This window comes from Osmerus eperlanus, chromosome 28 (genome assembly GCF_963692335.1).
Source record: "Osmerus eperlanus chromosome 28, fOsmEpe2.1, whole genome shotgun sequence".
Lineage (NCBI taxonomy): Eukaryota > Metazoa > Chordata > Actinopteri > Osmeriformes > Osmeridae > Osmerus > Osmerus eperlanus.
In genome coordinates this window covers 4,657,694-4,677,750 of record NC_085045.1, presented here as the reverse complement: position 1 = coordinate 4,677,750, position 20,057 = coordinate 4,657,694, and the positions used below count along the sequence as shown (strand labels likewise).

At 46.0% G+C, this 20,057-nt stretch overlaps 1 protein-coding gene across 1 annotated transcript in view; it reads right to left on the bottom strand.

Annotated features, from left to right (window-relative positions):
* The window catches only part of abca2 (ATP-binding cassette, sub-family A (ABC1), member 2), a 37,634-nt gene extending 20,732 nt beyond the window's left edge, over window positions 1-16,902 (bottom strand). The window contains 3 exon segments of the mRNA XM_062454079.1: window positions 2,193-2,197; window positions 2,481-2,574; window positions 16,509-16,902. Of these exon segments, the coding sequence (XP_062310063.1) occupies window positions 2,193-2,197; window positions 2,481-2,574; window positions 16,509-16,574 (165 nt within the window). The 5' untranslated portion in view covers window positions 16,575-16,902.
* Window positions 16,903-20,057: the final 3,155 nt, after the last annotated feature.

Below are 20,057 nucleotides of genomic sequence, written 5' to 3'. Positions count from 1 at the left end.
CAAGCTCTCACCATGGCCCACACTGGTGCATAATAGCCCCATGTTTCCATGGCTACCGTGGCTACATTTTCCACACTATTTTCTCTGAGCTTGTATCCCTCCACCTTGAGGGATACAATCCAGGCAAATCTTTTTTTATGCTCTGAAGGCCATCCGTAGCTTTCCTCATCAGAGAGAATGCATCCTATTGTCTACACGCATCCTTTCTAGTTTCTACTGAACAAATAGAACTCTTTTAAAAGTTACAATATGTAGGATTTGTTCTGTTAATACAATAAACATGTTGTGTGAGCTAATGAGGCCCTCTGAGAGTTGTTTTAGCAACACAGACAGCTCAGTGCCAGTGGAATGTCAATTTATGATTTTTTTGGAACGCGTCGCTCCTATCCAGCCAATTATGTTCAAGCAATCCTGTTCCAGCCAATTGCCTTTGGCAAAGTGAGCCTTCCTCCTTGGCTTATTTTGTGAAGCCACTGTCAATCAAAGTAGGAAGGCACAGAAGTTCAGAAATATTTATTTCATAATGTTACATATTACAGCTTTAAGATTCTTTAATTGAATAAACGATATGACAAGTGATATGACAAGTGTCAGATTGTATCTAGAAATGACTAGAAATCACAAAGTTCAATCACTAATTGGGATTGTCCAATACTTCTTTACCCTTTGTGGATTTTTACTAATGTGAGCTAAATGTTTGCATTTAAAAAGCTATGATTTATTCACAAGGGGCTACATAATGTATCCATTCCATAAATGAATTACCCTGTGTCATAAATAAAAGAGTCCTGTCTGTTCTAAATCGCCTTATCCTAATACAATCTAAGGCTAAATTGCTGACACTTAGTCAAATGTAATTGGGCACTTGCTGCTTCCAATAACCCATAAAAATCTAGAAACATCCGCTCTTGAGGTGAATCAGGACAAAGAAGCTCTCGTGTGAACTCGACTGTCAACTCTGCCACCAACAGTGAAGTCATAATATGAGAGTGCTCCATGTTCACTGATGGGGCGCTTGAGGGTGATATCATCACTGATATCATCACTGTGCTGCTGAGTAATAATGCATGTGTCATGTCCTGGTGACATCTGTTCCCCCTCTGGTCACCAGAAGATAAAAGCATTAAGATTATCAGAGATCCAATTGATGGTTAAGTGGATCAGTTGACAGGTCAACAATTGCAATCCATTTTAGAGCTGGATGCAGACCACTGTACAGCAAGTCCGATACAGGAGGCTATAGTACAGTTTATAATATATGTATTTGACCGTTTATTGTGTTTGTTATTTGAATATTCTCCGTTTAAATTCAATAAATGTGTGTGCTTCTCCACGGAGGCAAGACTTCTCTTGGTGTCATGACATGTGTAAGAACAAACGTTCTTACACAGTTCTTAAGCAAACACTTCTCTTACAGTAAGTGTGGATGTCTCTGGACACGTGCCAGTGTGTCTGCCACCCAGCGCTAACCTGGCCACAAAGCTGTCCAGCATTAGTCTGATATGTGAAATAGGATCTGTCCACTGAACACCTCACATACCCCCCAGTCACTTCTACCCAGCTTGTTGCTGCTGACAGAGAAGAGACAGGACACACACACACGCACACACACACACACACACACACACACACACACACACACACACACGCACGCACACACACACACACACACACACACACACACACACACACACGCACACACACACACACGCACACACACACATACACACACACACACACACACACACACACACACACACACGACCTTCCAAACAGGATTAAGAGGGCAGAGTCAAGGGAACACTTTCATAAAGTAGTCAGTCAGCCACAGTAGTGATAAGAAAACGACTTTGACACTTACAGACTGGTCCATGCAGAGAACATGCATCATGCAGAGAAGAGAAAGAGAGGGAGAACCAGAAAGAGTGGGCGAGAGATAGAGAGATATGAAGAGAAGAAGACCATTGAGTAAAAGATAAACAAAAAAAGCATCTAAATAATTTCAAGGCTGTGGCAATGAGAGTTGCACAATGGCAAAAAACAAACTAGCATCGCTAAGGTGTGACTAACGACATATTTATGGAACAAGACAGACATCTTTGCAATCGAGTCTTCACAAGCAGATTAGCAAAGCTTTATGTTTGCTTGTAAAAGAACATAAAAATAGGAATCATTTATCACAGCCAACGTACAGAATCTGGGGCAACATGAGTCACCTACTGGGAAAAAGGAAAACATTCACTTTCTTTCCGTGGCGTACAACAACAGTGATGGATGCAGGGGGGGGGGAGCGCGTTCGAAGAGGCCGGAGTCCACAGCCCCGCTAGGTGGCACAAACCGTGTTCCTGCGCCACCACGACAACTCCATCTCTCCTCCATCCCTACACACGGCGTCCCTCCTTTCAACCTTGACGTTTGTGTCCTGCCCCCCCCACCCTCACCCCCCCCACCCTCACCCTCACCCCCCTCCGCCCACCTACCTTCCTTCACGGGAATGGCTGGCTTCTTCTGCCGCAAGCCCAGGAGGATGAAGAAGAGGACCAGGGGGATGAAGATCTCAAATGCCAGCACCCACTGTGAGGAGGGACAGGGAGGGACAGGGAGGGACAAGAGGAGAGACAGGGGGAGAGACAGTTGAGAAACACAAACACCTAAATCAGGCTCCGGACAAGAACAGAACATTGCCTCGAGCAGTCAAACCAGGCCAGCTTTCCTGGACACATGTGCTACTATAGCTACAAGGTCAAAGTCTCCCGCTGGGCCCTGAGCCTCAGCACTCCTTGTCAATTCCGATTTCAGTGGCTATATATCAAGAAAGGATATGGATTGAGTGGAGTTTGCCTGATGTCAGGTATTGATCCATTAAATCAGGGAGCTTGTGTAGAGGTTGTTCAGTCTGCTAAACATGCAGTATTGTCTTGTGGCCCGGCTGCCAAATCTGGGGCTTTCCAAAGTGGTGCACTACATATATTATACGCTTAAAAGTTGGGGTAAATAAAAGTGAATCCTTAACGAAACACACAAACACACATTCTTTCTCACATAAATTCACAAAACAGGCATGAACATCCCCAGAACAAAATAGGTCAGTTGGAGTTTCTTATCGAATCTGAAGCAATGCACGATGTTCACCCTAAAAGTAAAAAAGTTTCAGTGTGGCAAAAAAACACACACACACACACACACAAATACACCCTGCCCATCCACAAACCTGACTAAGAGCTACTATGCTTATGAAGCTCTGATCAATACTTGAAATGAGATAGTGAACTGTGCCATTTAAAGGGATTTCAAACGACTACTCCGCGCACCCTGGGGTCTAATCCCCCCCCCCCCCCCCCCCCCCTGCCTCATCCTGGAGCCAGAGCGGCCCTCTCCAAGCTTTCAATTACACAGCCTCTCACCCAGAGACGCAGCAGACTGCTAAACTGATGATTCATGCCTCACATGTTTAGGAGTGGCTACTGATCAGAGGACGAACCAAGTGGAAGGAGGGAAGGATGAAAGGATAGCCGCTGCTGTTCCATCTATCGGGGGGGGGGGGGGCAGGGTGTTCCAGAAGAGGGAGTAATGCTTAGTGACTGTGTGACCCCCCCCCCCCCCCCAACCCCCCCCCTCCCCCGGTCCCGGGCTACACTCTGGGAGCACCAGGGCCCATACGCAGTGTAGGCATGGGTATGAAAGCCTGTTCAGCTAAGAACATCAGCTCCACCCCCTCCACGGTGCCCAGCTGGCTTTGGTGTCCTGGTTTCAACCTTGAGGACTCATTCCACAGCCTCAGTGTCCAACACCACAAACCCAGAAGTCTCCCGTTCAACATAACGTATTGTCCCATTACCACCTATTCAACCCAAGCTCTACATACACCTTTTTAACTCTCTGCTGCTCTGGCATTTCAATAGGCTACTTGGAAGTCAGACTTGAAGTTGATTAGCCCTGCCTGGCCATAAGTCCTGCGTTCTATTTAGCTTTCTCGGTGGGATCTTCCATCGCATCATAACATGGCAGTCAGTTACCTTAGATAGAAACCAGACTTTTTGTTATTATCATAATCCACTTTCCCCCCCAGTATTTTACGGGGTGATTTGTAAGCTCTAAGCACATAATGGTGATTGTAAATTAAAGAAAGATAAAGTTTGTTTACTATCTAGGGGAGACTTTACCACCGTACAGACCTGAGGGACGAGTTAGGGTGGGAAAATAAATAATAAATAAATATATATATATGTGAGATAACAGTGTGTGCCTTGCTGACGCAAGCACACCCAATAAGGGATTGGTTATAAAGAGGTTGACAGAGGCTGAGTAACCAGGGGTGGAGTGGGGATGAAGAGGTCTGGGACTGTGAGGGTTTTATGTGTGTGTACGTGTGTGTGTGTGTGTGTAGGAGGAAAAAACGATGGCGTTGAGCGTGAAAACAATGGGTTTGCTGTGGACTGGGACCTGATGTCAGTCTGTGACATCATTCAGGGTCAGAGAGCCACAGAGGAGCAGACGTGTGTGTGGGAGTTCATCTCTGGACACCTCCCCCTCCCCCCCCTCTTCCTCCCCCTCCCCCCCTCTCTCCCTCTCCCCCTCCCCCTCCCCCTCCCCCTCTCCCTCTCTCCCTCTCTCCCTCTCTCCCTCTCTCCCTCCCACTCCCCCCCCTCTCTCCCTCCCCCTCCCCCCCCCTCTCTCTCTCTCTCTCTCTCTCTCTCACACACACAGAGGGAGAGAGCACAGGTGGATGAGGCCATCTGTTCCTTCAGAGGCTGGACGCTGAGTCACCGCAGAACGAGGACAGAGAGTACCTGAGTGACAGTGGAGAGAGCGGGCGTGTGTTCATGTGTCGTTCAGAGAGAGAGTTGGAGAGAAAGTCTGACGGGGAGACTAATGGAGCGAGGGGAGGGTTGGGAGGTGAGAGAGAGAGAGAGAGGGGAGAGAGGGATAGATAGAGAGAGGTGAGAGAGAGAGACACACAGAGATCTCCTATCAACCTCTTCCTGTCGTCTCCGATTCGGCAGTAGAGACCTAGGGGTCAGACACCCTGTTTCTCTGTGTCTGTCTGTGAAGGTCATGACTGACAAACAGCTCTTTTACATGCCTCTCTCACAATGCACAGAGACCCAACTGACACACCCAACAAAGATTCCGTTATATGATCCTGAACAGTAAACAACATGGCTCTCTGTGAGTACACACACCCTCCCCCCCACCCCCCCCACCCCCCACACACACATACACTCATACACACACACACACAGGCATCAAATCACTATCCAGAGGGATTGCTCTTCTCTTGTTGGAATTCTTCAAGCTCATTGATTCCTGTGCCCTTAAAGGGCAAACCCAAACCTTTGATTTCAATATTAAACAGGCCCGCATTATTTCCGGACCAGCGACTTTGAAAGTGCTTCTCGCTGTATTTATGTCTGTTACCATACATGGGGCAGAGAAATGTGTGGACACACACACACAGACACTCTGAGAACTAGATTCATGTGTTTTTTTCCGAATGGAAATGACCGGTGTAATTCGATAACCAAGCCTAATGTAGGTGGAGAATCATGTTTCGCTTCCTGGACAACTGTATTCCAGTGACGTCACACAAACATTTCCTCCCACGAAAAGGGGAGATTGCCTGAGGTCTTAGGATGCCACCCGGGGAACTGCGCAGGGGACAGAAACACCATGACTGTTCCAAATATGCTTATCTTAGGGTTGCGGCTCCAGCTCTTCTTGTGCCACTGGAACCTGGATCAGAGCTGGAGGGAGCTCTGGTCAATAGCACTCGATTGATTATCCATACCAAGTTAACCTACATAACAGGCTAGCCCTGGGCATGGACCAATCATACTGCATGTCTCGTGAGAGGGTACACTCTCTCTCTCTACATTGCTGAGGAAGACAATATTTTGATGTCGACATGTCCAAGCAGGCATCAGGACCAGGCTCGACTTCAACTCCCACAAGCCACAAGGAGAGATTCAACTCCCACAAGCCACAAGGAGAGATTCAACTCCCACAAGCCACAAGGAGAGATTCTTGTGGTGGGTATTGATTTGGAGGATGACAGAAATAATAATTTGTCAATGTTATTTTATTGAGATTCGAAATGTGTGTGTGTGTTCTGTGTGCTAGGGGAAGAGAGGGTGGATTAAATGTCATTTCGACAATGGTGGCGGTGGAGCTGAGTCTGTAGTGTGTGTGTGTGTGTGTATGGTGTGTGTGTGTGTGTGTGGAGGGGGGGGCGAGGGAGGGAGGTGGTTCTGCTCGTCTCTGCACATCTGTGCAGAGTTAATTACCAGGCAGCAAGGAAACCCTGATGTGCCCGAACTGTGAGTGTCACAAACAAACTTTGATCTTCCTCTTCGTGGAGCCGTCTTTAATCAATACCAATTACCTCCTGTAGGGGCTCCCTGGGGCCTTTATGCATAAAATATCTCTGAATTAGCAGCTTCATCACAGCAGTTAGTAGTAATGCACCAGCCCTCTGGGCCTTCGTTATATCCTGGCACAGAGGACAACAAGCACACACACACACTCAAAGACACACACACTGTTTTTCAGCCTAGTTAGTGGTTGCCGAACCAAGCACTGAAATAACAATGCAGGAGTCACCACTGGGGTCCAACCATGAGAGGGAGTAAAGGGAGCAGTTAAGGGCTCTCTCTGGGTGTCTGTCCCCAGGATGAGGAGCTCTCAGCTGGGTAGGCTTGACCGGTCGAATGGGGCCAACCAAGGCGACCTCGTCTTGGAACATTCAACTCCAAAGCCAAAGATGAGAGATAGACCTGGTGTAACTACCCTCCCCCCACCCACCCACACCCACACCCACACACACACACACACACACACACACCCACACACGTTATCTGTCGTTTCCGCTCGTCCCTCCCTCACCAGAGATGCGTCTCGTCATGCCGTATGACTTTGGCCTCCTCATATCTCACCTCGAGTCTCTCAAACAAAGCACCTCGGGAGACGCTCCTCCAATGAAATTCTGCTCATGTTTAATTCAGCGGCTGCTCAATGCTCATTAGCATCTTAATAATTGAGAGGGGGGGGCGGCGGCTCAGGAGGGGCGGACAGGAAGCTTGTGTGCGAGGGACCGCGGGTATGGCAAAGGAGGAACCTGCTGTTTTGAGGAAGGCTTTACATTTCCCCCCTCAAAACAGCCAGAGTATTTTTTTTGCAACTGCGTGATCATTGTTCATGTCATGTAGAGCGGGCGCAAATTGTAAAGCACTGAGGCACGCGTGGCAGCACGTACCCACAAACACACACACCAACCAGATGTACGTGAGGTCACCCAGTAGCCCTGTGCATCCTCACTCGTGACACGGAAGAGTCAGTTTAGCTGGTGTGTCACAGTGCAGCATAGGACCCTTGCGGCCGTGGGTCTGTATCATGACAACACAAGATGAATATTTCACCAGCTCCATGCATAAGCGCTCAAGCCAAACTGGCTTCCACCTGACTGGTATTATGTGCATGAGGGCATTGTGCGGTTGTCTCAAGCTTACAGTAGACTGAGAGCAGCAACATGGCCTCCGACATTTGTATCGCCTGGCGTGCTTCATCTCAAGCTCAATTTTACAGTCCATAGAATTCCACTAACAGCCACATCAGCCAAATGAGAGGACATGCAGAAGCAGGAGAGTTAGCAAATAATATCCCACTGAGCCTTTGAAGGACTGGGAGATTGTCATTTGCTGCAGTATGTAAATGTCCTGTGTGTGTGTGTGTGTGTGTGTGACTCGGCCTCTGATGACAGGGTGGATGACAGAAGGGTTCACTGCAGGGCAGGAGGGAATTACACACACACACACACACACACACACTTTACATCGCTGTCTCTTAACAATGACATCAGGGTTCACCCTATGTCACTGTGCTGTTTGGTATTTCTGCCCCAACATGGAAGGGAGGGTGCAGAGAACTCACACACACACACACACACACACGCACACGCACACGCACACACCCGTAAGCTCCTGAGGACTATTTCCTGTCCTGGTGTCCTTGTTTGCCGCACTGATACAAGACCGAGAGAGGCCTATTTCAGAAGACAGCAGCAGCAGAGACGTTTCTCCCTAAAGCACCCAGTTACCCACCCAGCAACACTGATACCGACACGGACACTGACAAATATCTCAACACAGCACCGAAGGAGCCAAGTACAAAAGCTTCAAAGTCCATTTGAACCACTTTGAAGCGTAACGAAACGGCCCAAACTCGTATCCCCGCCAACACGAGTCGTTACCTCACGTCGCAACGCCTCTCTCTTTCAGGTGCTCCGAGAGAGGCGGGTGCAGCGCTGTCACCACAGAGGACAGACTCAGCACCCTGGTCACAGCTGTTGTGCCCATCAGCAAACAATCCCCTCTCTCTGACAGCACGCACCCCCTGCAAGATTCCACAGGATTACGATTAGAGAAGACAGTCCTATGACACGAGACCGTCCCCATGTGCAGCAAAATTTGCCTGAAGTGTTACAGTTTGAATATGAGGGGGTAAAGTGTCATACACAGAGACTGGGAAAGAAGATAGAGGTAGACAGAGAGAGAGAGAGAGAGAGAGAGACACAGAGAGAGACAGAGAGAGAGAGAGAGAGAGAGAGAGAGAGAGAGAGAGACAGAGAGACTGAGGGAGAGAGAGACAGAGAGACAGAGACAGAAACAATATTAACAATATAATCACGTGTTGTCCCTTTACTGTCGATTGATTTGGCAACATTGTTTAACCGGAACATCCAGGCCAATTAAGCATGCTGATCTGAATTGACAGATAGAGGTAGAGCGAGAGAGGAGTGGAGCAGCTATATAATGAAGCGAGTTCGGTGAGTGAGTGAAAAAACAAGCCCCCTAGAGACCAGCGCAGGACAGGGTTAAACGGAGAGCATGGCTTCCTGCCTATCCCCTTCCTGTGTGTGCTGTTGCTGCTTAATTGGCAGGTGGTTTCCTGGTCTTGTCTGACAGGTGCTCATGCGTGTCATATCCTGTTGTGTAGGCTGATAACGGTGAATGCGGAAATTGAAGATGTGTGTGTGTGCGCGTTTCTGAATATGACAAAACCGCTGGAGAAGCCTGTGTGCTGGTGCTGGCTGCACCTGTTCTCCTTCCTTCTCGGCTATCTGCAGATAGCTGGTTGTTCCCACCTGCAGCCTCACTGACCTGAGAGGAGGGCTGAGTGATTAGACAACAGATATTCCTGACCCCTGCTCCCACCACACACTTCAAGCTATCTAGAGAGCCAGACAAAGCACAGAAAGACAGAGATTAGAGAATTAATCCAGAAAGGAAAGATAACGTCATGGGAGAGAGAGAGAGAGAGAGAGAGAGAGAGAGAGAGAGAGAGAGAGAGAGAGAGAGAGAGAGAGAGAGAGAGAGAGAAGAGAGAAAGAGAGAGGCAGCGTGCCCACCTACACACACAGCAATCTATTTATTTTCACGCCACGCTAGGACGCAAACAAAGCCCAGTTTGTCATTGGCAGTTTAATGAGGAAATCAGGGCCGATTAATGATGCTGATTATTGCTGCAGAAGGCAGGTAGAGAAGGGCAAGCCTTTTACCTCCTGACTCTGAAGAGTCAGAGCGGCAGACTCCCTCGCTAATCACACCTGCCTTATCTCTCTCTCTCTTTTTCTCTTCCTCTCTCTCTCTCTCTCTTTTTCCTCCTCATCTCTGTCTCTCTCTCTTTCATCTACTCCCCACTAGGTCCAAGGCACACATACTGTAAAATAGAGCTTCCATCACAATAGAACTCTTTAAAATAAGATTTTCGTGGACCTGATTTCTGGTGCTGCTAATCAGTTTAGGATTATAACAACAGCTTTTCCTGCAAAAAGGCAATGTTGGCTTTAGGAATAGAGATAAAGCTCTCCATTGTGTCTATGGTTTTATGATAAGAGACACAAACCTCACTGGACACACACATACACAAGCAGCACTCAAGGAGGAAGTTTAAATGATTTATCAGTATCCAGTATAACAGTATCAATCATTAACATGCTGTCCATATTTCCTTGCCTCTCTTCAAACCCTCCCTCCCTCCCTCCGGCACAGGTAGAAATGGTTGCAGCCTTCCTCTAAGTGCCTGGACACTGTCCTTTACCAAGCCCAGAACAGTAGAGGACAGGGAACAACCTAAAGTGACCTTCATGACGTACTAAAACTCAAACAGTAAAGAAAGTTCAAACTGGGCTCCTCTCCTCCTCCCTTCCTCCACAACATAAAGGGCACAGAATCCTTCACTGTTCATTACATTTACATTTAGTCATTTAGCAGACTCTTATCCAGAGCGACTTACAGTAAGTACAGGGACATTCTCCCCAAGGCAAGTAGGTGAAGTGCCTTGCCCAAGGACACAACGTCATTTTGCACGGCCGGGAATCGAACCAACAACCTTCTGATTAATAGCCCGACTCCCTAACCGCTCATCCATCTGACCCCCCACCTCATCATTAAAAACAAACTAACTTCAGAGGGGGGTATTAACCTCTTTGTTAAAGGATACACAGGGCTGTACTGTTTTGTATTTATTTATCAGATCCAGTTAATTTGCATATTATGCATATGGTGTACAATGCATTGTTCCCACCAATGCAGTTGCAACAGTGTAAGTTTCCCCAGGGGGTTAATAAAGAGCAACTCTACTCTCTATCCGTATGGGAGGCAGCCAGATCCACAGGTTGTGTGCGTGTGTGGATGTGTGTGCGTGCGACGCTCAGCAGACAGAGTGTGTGTGTGAGAACCACAGTAACCCCTCCTCTCCTCTCCATCAGCCATCCATTAGACAGACTGCATTAGATTTGCAAACAAGCCTCTCACTGCCTCTACAGACAGAGAACATGATGTGCTGTTGAGGAGAGACTACACACACACACGCACACACACACACACACGCACACACACACTGTATTATATGGCCTATGCTGCATATAATAGTATACTGAAATCTAACAACATAGCTTTTAGCTGTCAGTGCTGTGACATCATTTTTGTTTCACAGATTACATTTTGCCAGACATGGTCGAGAATACTCCTGAGCAATACTCTGGCAGACAAACCAGACCTACCCTCAAAGGATAAATGTTTTGTTTATCAAACTTGGAGGGGGAGGAGCGCTGGTAGTAAATGGCCTCCTGTTGAGTTTCAAAAACCCGTTGGGGTCGTTACTTTCATCTATCTTCCACCTATTGTAAAATCGAAGGCGTCGATCAGGGGAAAACGCAGAGGGGTTTATGCAGGATGAGTGCTGCACGGTTACCCAAGCATTAAATATACGTCACGACGAATACAATTAGCTGGAGCTGAGAGGCAATTTTCATTCCAATAATTTGAGTAACGAACACCCTGATTACAGCTGAGAGAAAAGAGAGGGAGAGAAGCGTGGGGAGGGAAGGGAAAAAACGAGGCAGATGAAAGAAGAACAGTAATTACCCAAGGGCTGATATAAAGAGAAGAATGGGGAAGTCAAGCGCATAAGGAAGAAAATGGATAGCAATCACAAAAGATATGCATGTATTCAGTCAGTCTACATCGTTCCCAAGCGCGACAGTGAAAGGCAACGTCTTTTGCGCGCACACTTGCACGCACTCCCTAGAACGCGGTCTGAAAAGCTTTTTTATTGTCCAACGTTCTGTAACAGCTAACAGGTGGGTCTCACAGCAGGACTGGGGAGGGAGCCATCCACTGCAGATATACGCTGGAACCCAAACACACATACACTTTCCCATCTCTATGGTCAATATCTCAGCCTTCCACTTTGGGGGCTTGTGACTTGTGTTTAGTAGGGGTAAATGTGGTAGCAATCAGCTAGCAATCCCTTGGTTCTGAGAAACACAAAGCTGGTGTTTAATTAGGGCTCACAACGTGAGGAAAGGTTTTCTATTTGGGTTATGCAAACACACCCACACAAACATGCACGCCATCTCTCTCTCGTGACACACACACATACACCTTATTTACATATTATACTTATTTCAAGTCAATAACAAACCTCTTTCAATAAGTTGATAGGATTGTTTTCATAGCACATTATATCACGGTTAACCTCACTCTCCTGTCAAATATCTCTTCTCCCCTGTCTTCTGAGAGCTTTTTCAGTTCTTTTGTTCCCTCAGAGCTCACAGTGCTACTGCACAGTACCAAGTCTTGGGATTGTTTTTTTATCTGTCTCATCCGCACACTGTATCTACTCTGTAACTACTGCACCTCCATCTATCTCTTTCTTTGTCTGTTCCAGCTGCTTCATAATCTTTTTTATATCACTTTAGCCCTTTCCCTTCCTCACTTGTTCTCTCTCTCTCTCTCTCTCTCTCTCTCTCTCTCTCTCTCTCTCTCTCTCTCACTCACGCACTCACTCACTCTCACTACGTACCCCTTTCTCCGCCCGGAGGATGAACCATTCCACTTTTCCCCCCACCAACTGACAGCCTCCCCCTCTCCCCTGTTCCACCTTCCCTCCATCTCACGTGGATATTTCATCTAGTCTCTCTCCAGTGCAGGTCCCCGGAGTAACAGCAAGCCTCTCTATAATGCATGGGCTGTCGGAGCCTCCGACAAGAACCCCAACCAACACCACAGCCCCTGGCACGAGCCCCTGGCACAAGCCCTGACACACACAGTCAGACTGGCAAGCTGGCTAGAAGGGGCCTAGGCCTCTGGGGTTAACAGGGCATAGGTGTGTGTTTGCTAGGGTGTGTGTGTGTGGGGGGGGGGGGGGGCAGGAGTAGATCAACATGGTCCAGGACCAAGTGGAGGACATTGACTCAAGAGGTACTGGGTCGTTAGTTGTCTCTGATATCAATCATCCGTAAAGGTGCCTCTATGTGTGTTCATCACAGTGTGTGTTATAAAACAAATTAATTACCCTGCCAAACGGCCTCAGCAAGAAATACTACTACATACTTAAACCTGAGTTACTCAGGCTAATGCCCAAAAAAGAACTATATATTACCCAAAGACTTGGCAAAAAGGTTTTACTTAAACTTTAACAACTAAGGAATGTGCGCTTATGGACACAGTATGAAGAGATAAGTAGTAAGAATAGATGAATAAAGTGTTCTACCCATATGGTATTGAAATAAAACAGAACTTCATCAAACAAAGCAAAGCAGTGCAATTTAATTAAGTCGACGTGAAACTGTGAAAATTCTGAGCCATACAACATAAGAATAACTTTTTAATAATCTTCCTCAAAAGTAATTGGAAATGTTGTACCATCGGTAGATTTTCCAATCCCCTTATTAAAAAAAAAGGTAAGGAGGTTCTGCCAAAATAAGCCCTCTCCAGATGATTCAGAACGCGGCGGCACGTCTGGTCTTCAATCTACCCAGACGCTCCCATGTTACCCCGCTCCTCATCTCCCTCCACTGGCTTCCCATCACGGCCCGTATCAGATTCAAGACTCTGGTACTGACCTTCCAAGCGGTGAACGGGACTGCACCCGACTACATCAAGTCTCTCTCTTCCAGCCTTACACCCCCCCTGCCACCTACGGTCTTCTTCTGACAACCGTCTGGTGATCCCACCGCTCAAGAGCGCCCGGTCCCAACACAAGCTCTTCTCCTGTCTGGCCCCCCAATGGTGGAATCAACTCCCCACCTCCATCAGGGACACTGACTGTCTCCCCACCTTCAAGAAAAGGCTCAAGACGCACTTGTTCCGGGAGGACAACGTCACTTAGGAATGCTTGGCTGGACCTGATGTTAGTTTCCTCCAGGATCACAATGACTCGTATTGAGAGACTTGTTGCTCTTGTTGGTTAGTTGTAACGGTTTCAAATTCTTGTACTCGCTGTGAAATATTTTACTGTTGATTGTTTTGTTGTTGTTTGTTGTTCAACAGGTACACTCTTGCGCTCTTGTGGGGAGTTTCATGTTGTTCAATTGTAACTTGTTTAACTGCATGCTCTTATGGTTCCAAGCAATGTTTGGGGCTATCTCGTTGTTATGATCAGGGACCTATGCTCCTTTGTAAAGCTCTCTCTTGGAAGTCGCTTTGAATAAAAGCATCTGCTAAATGCATAAATGTAAATGTAATGTAATGTAAATAAGCTTTTCTGTTATTCATTATTAGGGGCCAAGCAGTGAAGCTGCTACACAACCAAACTGGGTGTGTCGCATGAGTGCACTAGCTTGTTGTGAAATGCTTGTTGCACAGGTGCCATGTAGACATGTAGCCATGTCCTGCTCTAGACTGCTTGGCCCCTTCATTGCTGCTTGCAGCTATATTTTTGTATGTATTTTTGTTCTACTGAAAATGTCTCTGAAAGTTCATATTAAGAAACGTGGATTATTTCCTAATAAATATTTAAGAGAATAAAGATACACAGAGAGCACATGAAGTGGTACAAACCTGTCCATGGCCCTTCAAACCAAGTACCATCTCTCCTGGGGTCCTGCCTGAGAGAGCCAGCAGAGATAGCTCCCATGCAACAACCCTGTCCTCTAGAAGAGAGTGCATTGCTAGTCCATTCGAGTACAGATATAATGTATAATTCATTTGCCTAGCAGTTAACTCTGTGCTCTTTAGTTGTGCACCGGCTTATCAGTCAGGAAGTTCCCCTTTCTTCCACAAACAAACCTCCCTCTCTCCCTCTCTCCCTCTTGTCTCCATAGATACACAGCCAGCTAGCTCTGCTCAGGCCTCAGTCAGGCAATCATTCAGGGACACTGGGAGATGTAGGTCAGTCAGAGCTGGGCCTGATGCTAGGGCTAGAGCACAGGCCTAAGCCTAGACCTAGGGCTGGTGCTGGAACTGGGGCTAAGGCTAGTCACGGGGTTAGGGTTGGGACGAGGCCAACACCTGGGGCTGCTGAACCAGGTGTTAGGTAGGAGAGAGAGGGAGATTGAGATGAAGGGTTGGATTTTGACCACTCTCACCCTGATCTCTCAGAGGACCAACACTATCATGTGTCTGTTTTCCACCTGGCAGAACAAAGCGCTATGGAGGAATAAAAAGGAACAGAGTATTGACAAGGGTATGGGTGAGGGCGTCTTGTAGAACATAGGGATGAGGTATATGAGGAGAAGCATCTGGAGCAGACAGGATGTAGTATGTTTGAAAAACAGTCACTGCTTCTCTGGTGGCAACTTAACTAACAACAACTGCCTCTGCAACAAAACAATACAATAAGCTTAGTCTTATACAAATAAAAAGAACTGTCTGTATAAACAGTGTCCTACTTATAAAATGCCACAACAGCTTGATACGAAGGACACAGTAATGATCTGGACCTGTACAAATATTATATAAAACAGAGGGATTGCCAAAGCAAGAGTCTAATACATTAGCCAGGCTTAGTCAGTAGACCAAGCAATGGTCTTTCGGCTCCTCAGATGATGACACTGCGATTCTCAGGACCCATCAATCCACGAGCCTTTGGACATCTTAGTGAGCCAGGACTGCATGATAAACCTACAGGATGACGTGGCTGTTGCTATTATTATCCTAGCGGCAACCCTATGCAGCACACAGCCTACCTGCACTCAAAAAGCAGCTAAAAATAGCCCACCCTATAGGGACGCTGGCAAAGGCATTTCTTAACGATACTATCAGGATTCTTGAGGACAAATGTCACGGCCACGGCCGTCCCCCCCTGTTTTGCTTGGTTTTGCCCTGCCCTGGTGTGCGCCTGTATCATTATCTTCACCTGTCTTGTTGATTGCTGTGGTGTTCAGTCCTCGTTAGTCTTATCGTGTCCACCTGTGTCTTGTTTGGTTCTGTGTATTTAGGTTCCTGTTTTGTGTCCAGTCTTTTGTCTTGTCCTTGTCTATGTTGCTTTGAGTATCCTGCCTGTTTCCCTGCTCAAGACTAAAACCCTTGTTTAGAACTCTGCCTGCCTACCTCTCCTGAGGGTCCTACCCCAACCCTCAACAGTAACAACAAACCCACCTCAAGGAAGTCAAACAAAGGTAATACAGCACAGATGAAGTCAAATGTTATGCGTATTGTTAATAAAATGCCATATAATAACTATTATAACTATATTGAGATGAATCCTAAACTTCTGCAAAAGTTGCATTATAAATTGTAGTAAAATGGTGATAAATCCGAGTTTTACTTGAGCATACTGACATTATATTTAGTCTAAACTGGACACCACACTCGGAGTACATTAGACTTCTGTCCCCTCATTTTTCACTTTTACTTCATCGTCTCGCCAGTGCAGAAGAGTTACATTGTAGCCTAACTCACAATGCTGTTTATACACAACAACCTGTTCATCTTGCATTCACTACAGGGTGAGAGCAAAACAAGTATCGCGTAACAGAAAAACAACAACCTTGGAATCAATTGGAAATATTTAGGGCTGTCAAATTACATGTATATGAGGTGGCATCGCTCATACACTCAGGAGCGGATGATATGAATAGTAACCTAGCCAATGCAGCAGACGAATTCTAGACCTGCCGTAGAACCGACGCCCGTCTGCGGGAGCGCCGCAGCGATGTTTTCAGCCAAACGGAGCATGAAAGGCCCCACATTAAGTGCTTTACGTGAAGAAATTATGGATCTTACCGGTCCCCTTCGTTTCAAAGACACATTCTTCCACAACAAGAGGTGAAGCTGGTGCATGAATCCCATTGTCGCGGACCTACGTCTTTCCCTAATAAAACCAAATTATGAAATGCTGCCGGTAATTGAGCCAAAACAAGGAATGCTTGTTAATGGGTCAAGAACCATTCCGACGTATTCAATTTAGGATTTTAAACAGATTTTGGCGAGTCTCCATAGGCTGCATTAAGGTTTATATACTCAATTCGTCTGTCTTGCTCTCTTGCAGACGAACACTTTCTCCCCCTGGCTTGCATTTAAATGTCGAAACATGACGAACCCAATGACATGTTATAATTGTCAGAGGAAAGGATACAGCAGCCTCCCTTGTAAACAGAGCACTTGCTAGATAGAGACGAGTTCAGTACCACTACCATCGGGGAGAATTCTCACAGCGTCATGCAGTTTTGTGGGCGGAGACGGAGCTACCATCTCCCAACCTCTGTAGACTACACAGTAGCCGGCTTTCTTCCCTTCACAAAGAAACCGTACCACAGCAACTTGGCTGCTAACTCCCCATTTAATATAAATTAATTGCCAAACTAAAGAGAACATCCTTTTTTAATATCAGCTTTAATATAGACTCGTTTTATCATTCAGGTCTTCTATACACTCACGTCAAACAGGTTGGTTACTGTCTGGGAACCTCATTGGACAAGGCTCATGCAAAGCCTCCCATGTCTATTTAGAAATTATATTCTTTTCTCTGAGTTGTGTGAGTGGAAAATTAAGCGAGTGAGTGCCATGCAGCACAGAACATGAAATCAGCAACAGCCCTTATAAAGTGACATAGGCTAGTTATCCACACACAAACCCTTGTCTGTCAACACTCACTAATCTAAAATGTGACGCTCCAAGCACAGGATAGCCTATCCACAATCCAACTGCAGGGCTTGCATGATGAAATACCCATAGTTAATTCCCTTCCCGGTGTCCCAGCGTTTGCTACAGTGCTGGATTCCACAGGGCAGATGATGTCTGGTTGCTTGGACAGATTATAAGAGCTTTGTGTAATTTTAGACCAGAGAGATTGAGTTATGACATCACAACATGATCGCGAGGTCATAACTGGCCAAATGAGGAGGCCACATGTTTTGTATCACCTGTAATACTATTGTAGAACAGACTCCAATTTATCCAAAGGGTTCGTAAATGTTAGTCCAGTCTACATTTCATTCTGTAACATAAAAATATAGAAAAATAAAGATGTATTTGTCTAAATTAACTAATGTTTTATTTAACCACCTGAGGATTTTTTCCTGGGTGTGACCAGATACAACTATGCTGCTCTCTGGTGGCTGTTTATTTCCAGTGACTTAATCACAGAGGATGAACAATAAGTCTACAGAATCAGAAAGGGTTTTATTCGCCATGAAAGTTCGCACAGACAATGAATTTACTTCAACGTATAGGAATCTTAAATCTTAAATAAGTGGTGTACGAGTCTAACTATACTAAAGGTACAAAGTATAACTAATACTAAGGGGTATGTAACAATTTTGAATACAATAAAATAGCTATAATATACAATATAAAAATACAAATAGGGTAACATGTGCAAATATGGCAAGGTGTCATTGTGCAGATAGTGTTAAAGTCAGTGTGAGCCCTTGGCCTTGTTGAAGAGGCCAGCAGTGGATGGGAAGAAACTGTTCTTATGGCGTGAGGTTTTGGTGTCCAGGGCGGGAGGAGTCGGCCCAGGAAGCGGAAAGACTCCACAGTGTTGACTGGGAAGTCGCCCAGGGTGACGGGGGTGAGTGGGGCTCACCCCCTCAGGACGATTCACACCCTATCACTCCACAATAAAACCAAAATGTTGTCTAACATGCTGAGGGATAACAAGTGTCTAATACAACATATTGACTTTCTTACTCAGGTATGTTAACATCTAATTCAAGTGGACACCAAGATTGCACCTCACAGGTCTTGATGGTGTCTGAATAGTTCACACATAGGCCAGTCTGGATACCTTAAAAATGAGCAATATTCTGTCATCTTTGCTCCACCAGAGCAAGACATTCAACAAACAAAAATAAATCCTCCAAGTGGAGGCTTTAGGATCATGATTCTGAAACTATACCAGTAAAGTGGTGATTCATATTGTACACTTAACACAATTTTTAGCAAAGTAAACATAATCTATGGTAGTAGCATGCCTACCATTGCCACGAGGATCACTGAAACCCTCAGTGCAGATACAGTTCCAGTGATATTCAAATACTTAACTTTTCCATTTAAAACAGAGGGAGTATCCTTCTACTAGTCAGGTGGCTGAGTGGTTAGGGAATCGGGCTAGTAATCAGAAGGTTGCTGGGTTGATTCGCGGCCGTGCCAAATGATGTGTCCTTGGGCAAGGCACTTCACCCTACTTGCCTCAGGGGAATGTCCCTGTACTTACTGTAAGTCGCTCTGGATAAGAGCGTCTGCTAAATGTAAATTTACTACGCATACAGAAGTAACACATGAAAAAACATTTTGGGAAATGTTTTAGATAATTAGAAAAAAAATTGCAGGAACAAACATTCAGTGGTTTACCTCAGGACAGCTTGATTGAGTTTGCCTTGGGGTAATAATCGCATTAGTCAAAACAAAAAACGAATTCTCCCCCTGTCATACAGGAAAACAAAAGGTTTTAGCAGGGTGCCATGAAAGTGCTACACTGATGACATACAATGACTGTATTTTTTTTTAAAGAAAATGTTCATGCCCCCCCACCCCAAATGTTTGGAGGTAAAGGATGCACACACACACACACACACACACACACACACATGGGTCAGGGACCTGAGGGGGGATGACAAAGTCAGCCACGTCCCAAATCTGGGGTCCCAAATCGGAGGAGTTGGTGAAAGCATATCCCCTGACCTTAGTGGTGACCGAGCTGATTACAGAGTCTGTCTCCTGGTAGCCCTTCTGCAGGTAACATACATACCTAGAAGGGGAGTGGATGCAGCATAACAGAAATATCTTACCGTCTCACTAAAGAATATCAAAAACACACAGTTAATACATTAAACACTGAGAGTGAAACAAATAGTCACGCTCGCTTCAAAACTCTTACATGCAGTGGTATTCTTCAATGTAAACAAATGTACCCGAAGACGTAAGCAACGATCAGAAACTCTATGAATCTGAAGAGAAGTCCTACTCCTTTGCTCTTAATAATAATTGTTCTGGGTGTTTCATAATCAGAGAAACAGCCTTGAAAGCAGCGAGTAGTCTTTGTCATGGCTACACTTTCAGAACTGCAGGCAGTGTACAGTAGGACAGTAATGTTAAAGTCAAACCCAGTCTCATCCCAACTCGTCCAATATTGACGCTTGGGCAGACCCCTTTGCAGGGGCGTTGGCCTACTGGGGCACAGGCCCCTATTCAGATCCCTTTTTTTTTATTCCAAGCTTGCTGCAAGCACAATGCACAACTCGGCTATAGAAACTCCCCACTATACAACAGTTCAGGGACGCAAGTTTAATTTTTTTTGCATTCATTTGAGCGCAAATACAGGTTTTTTAG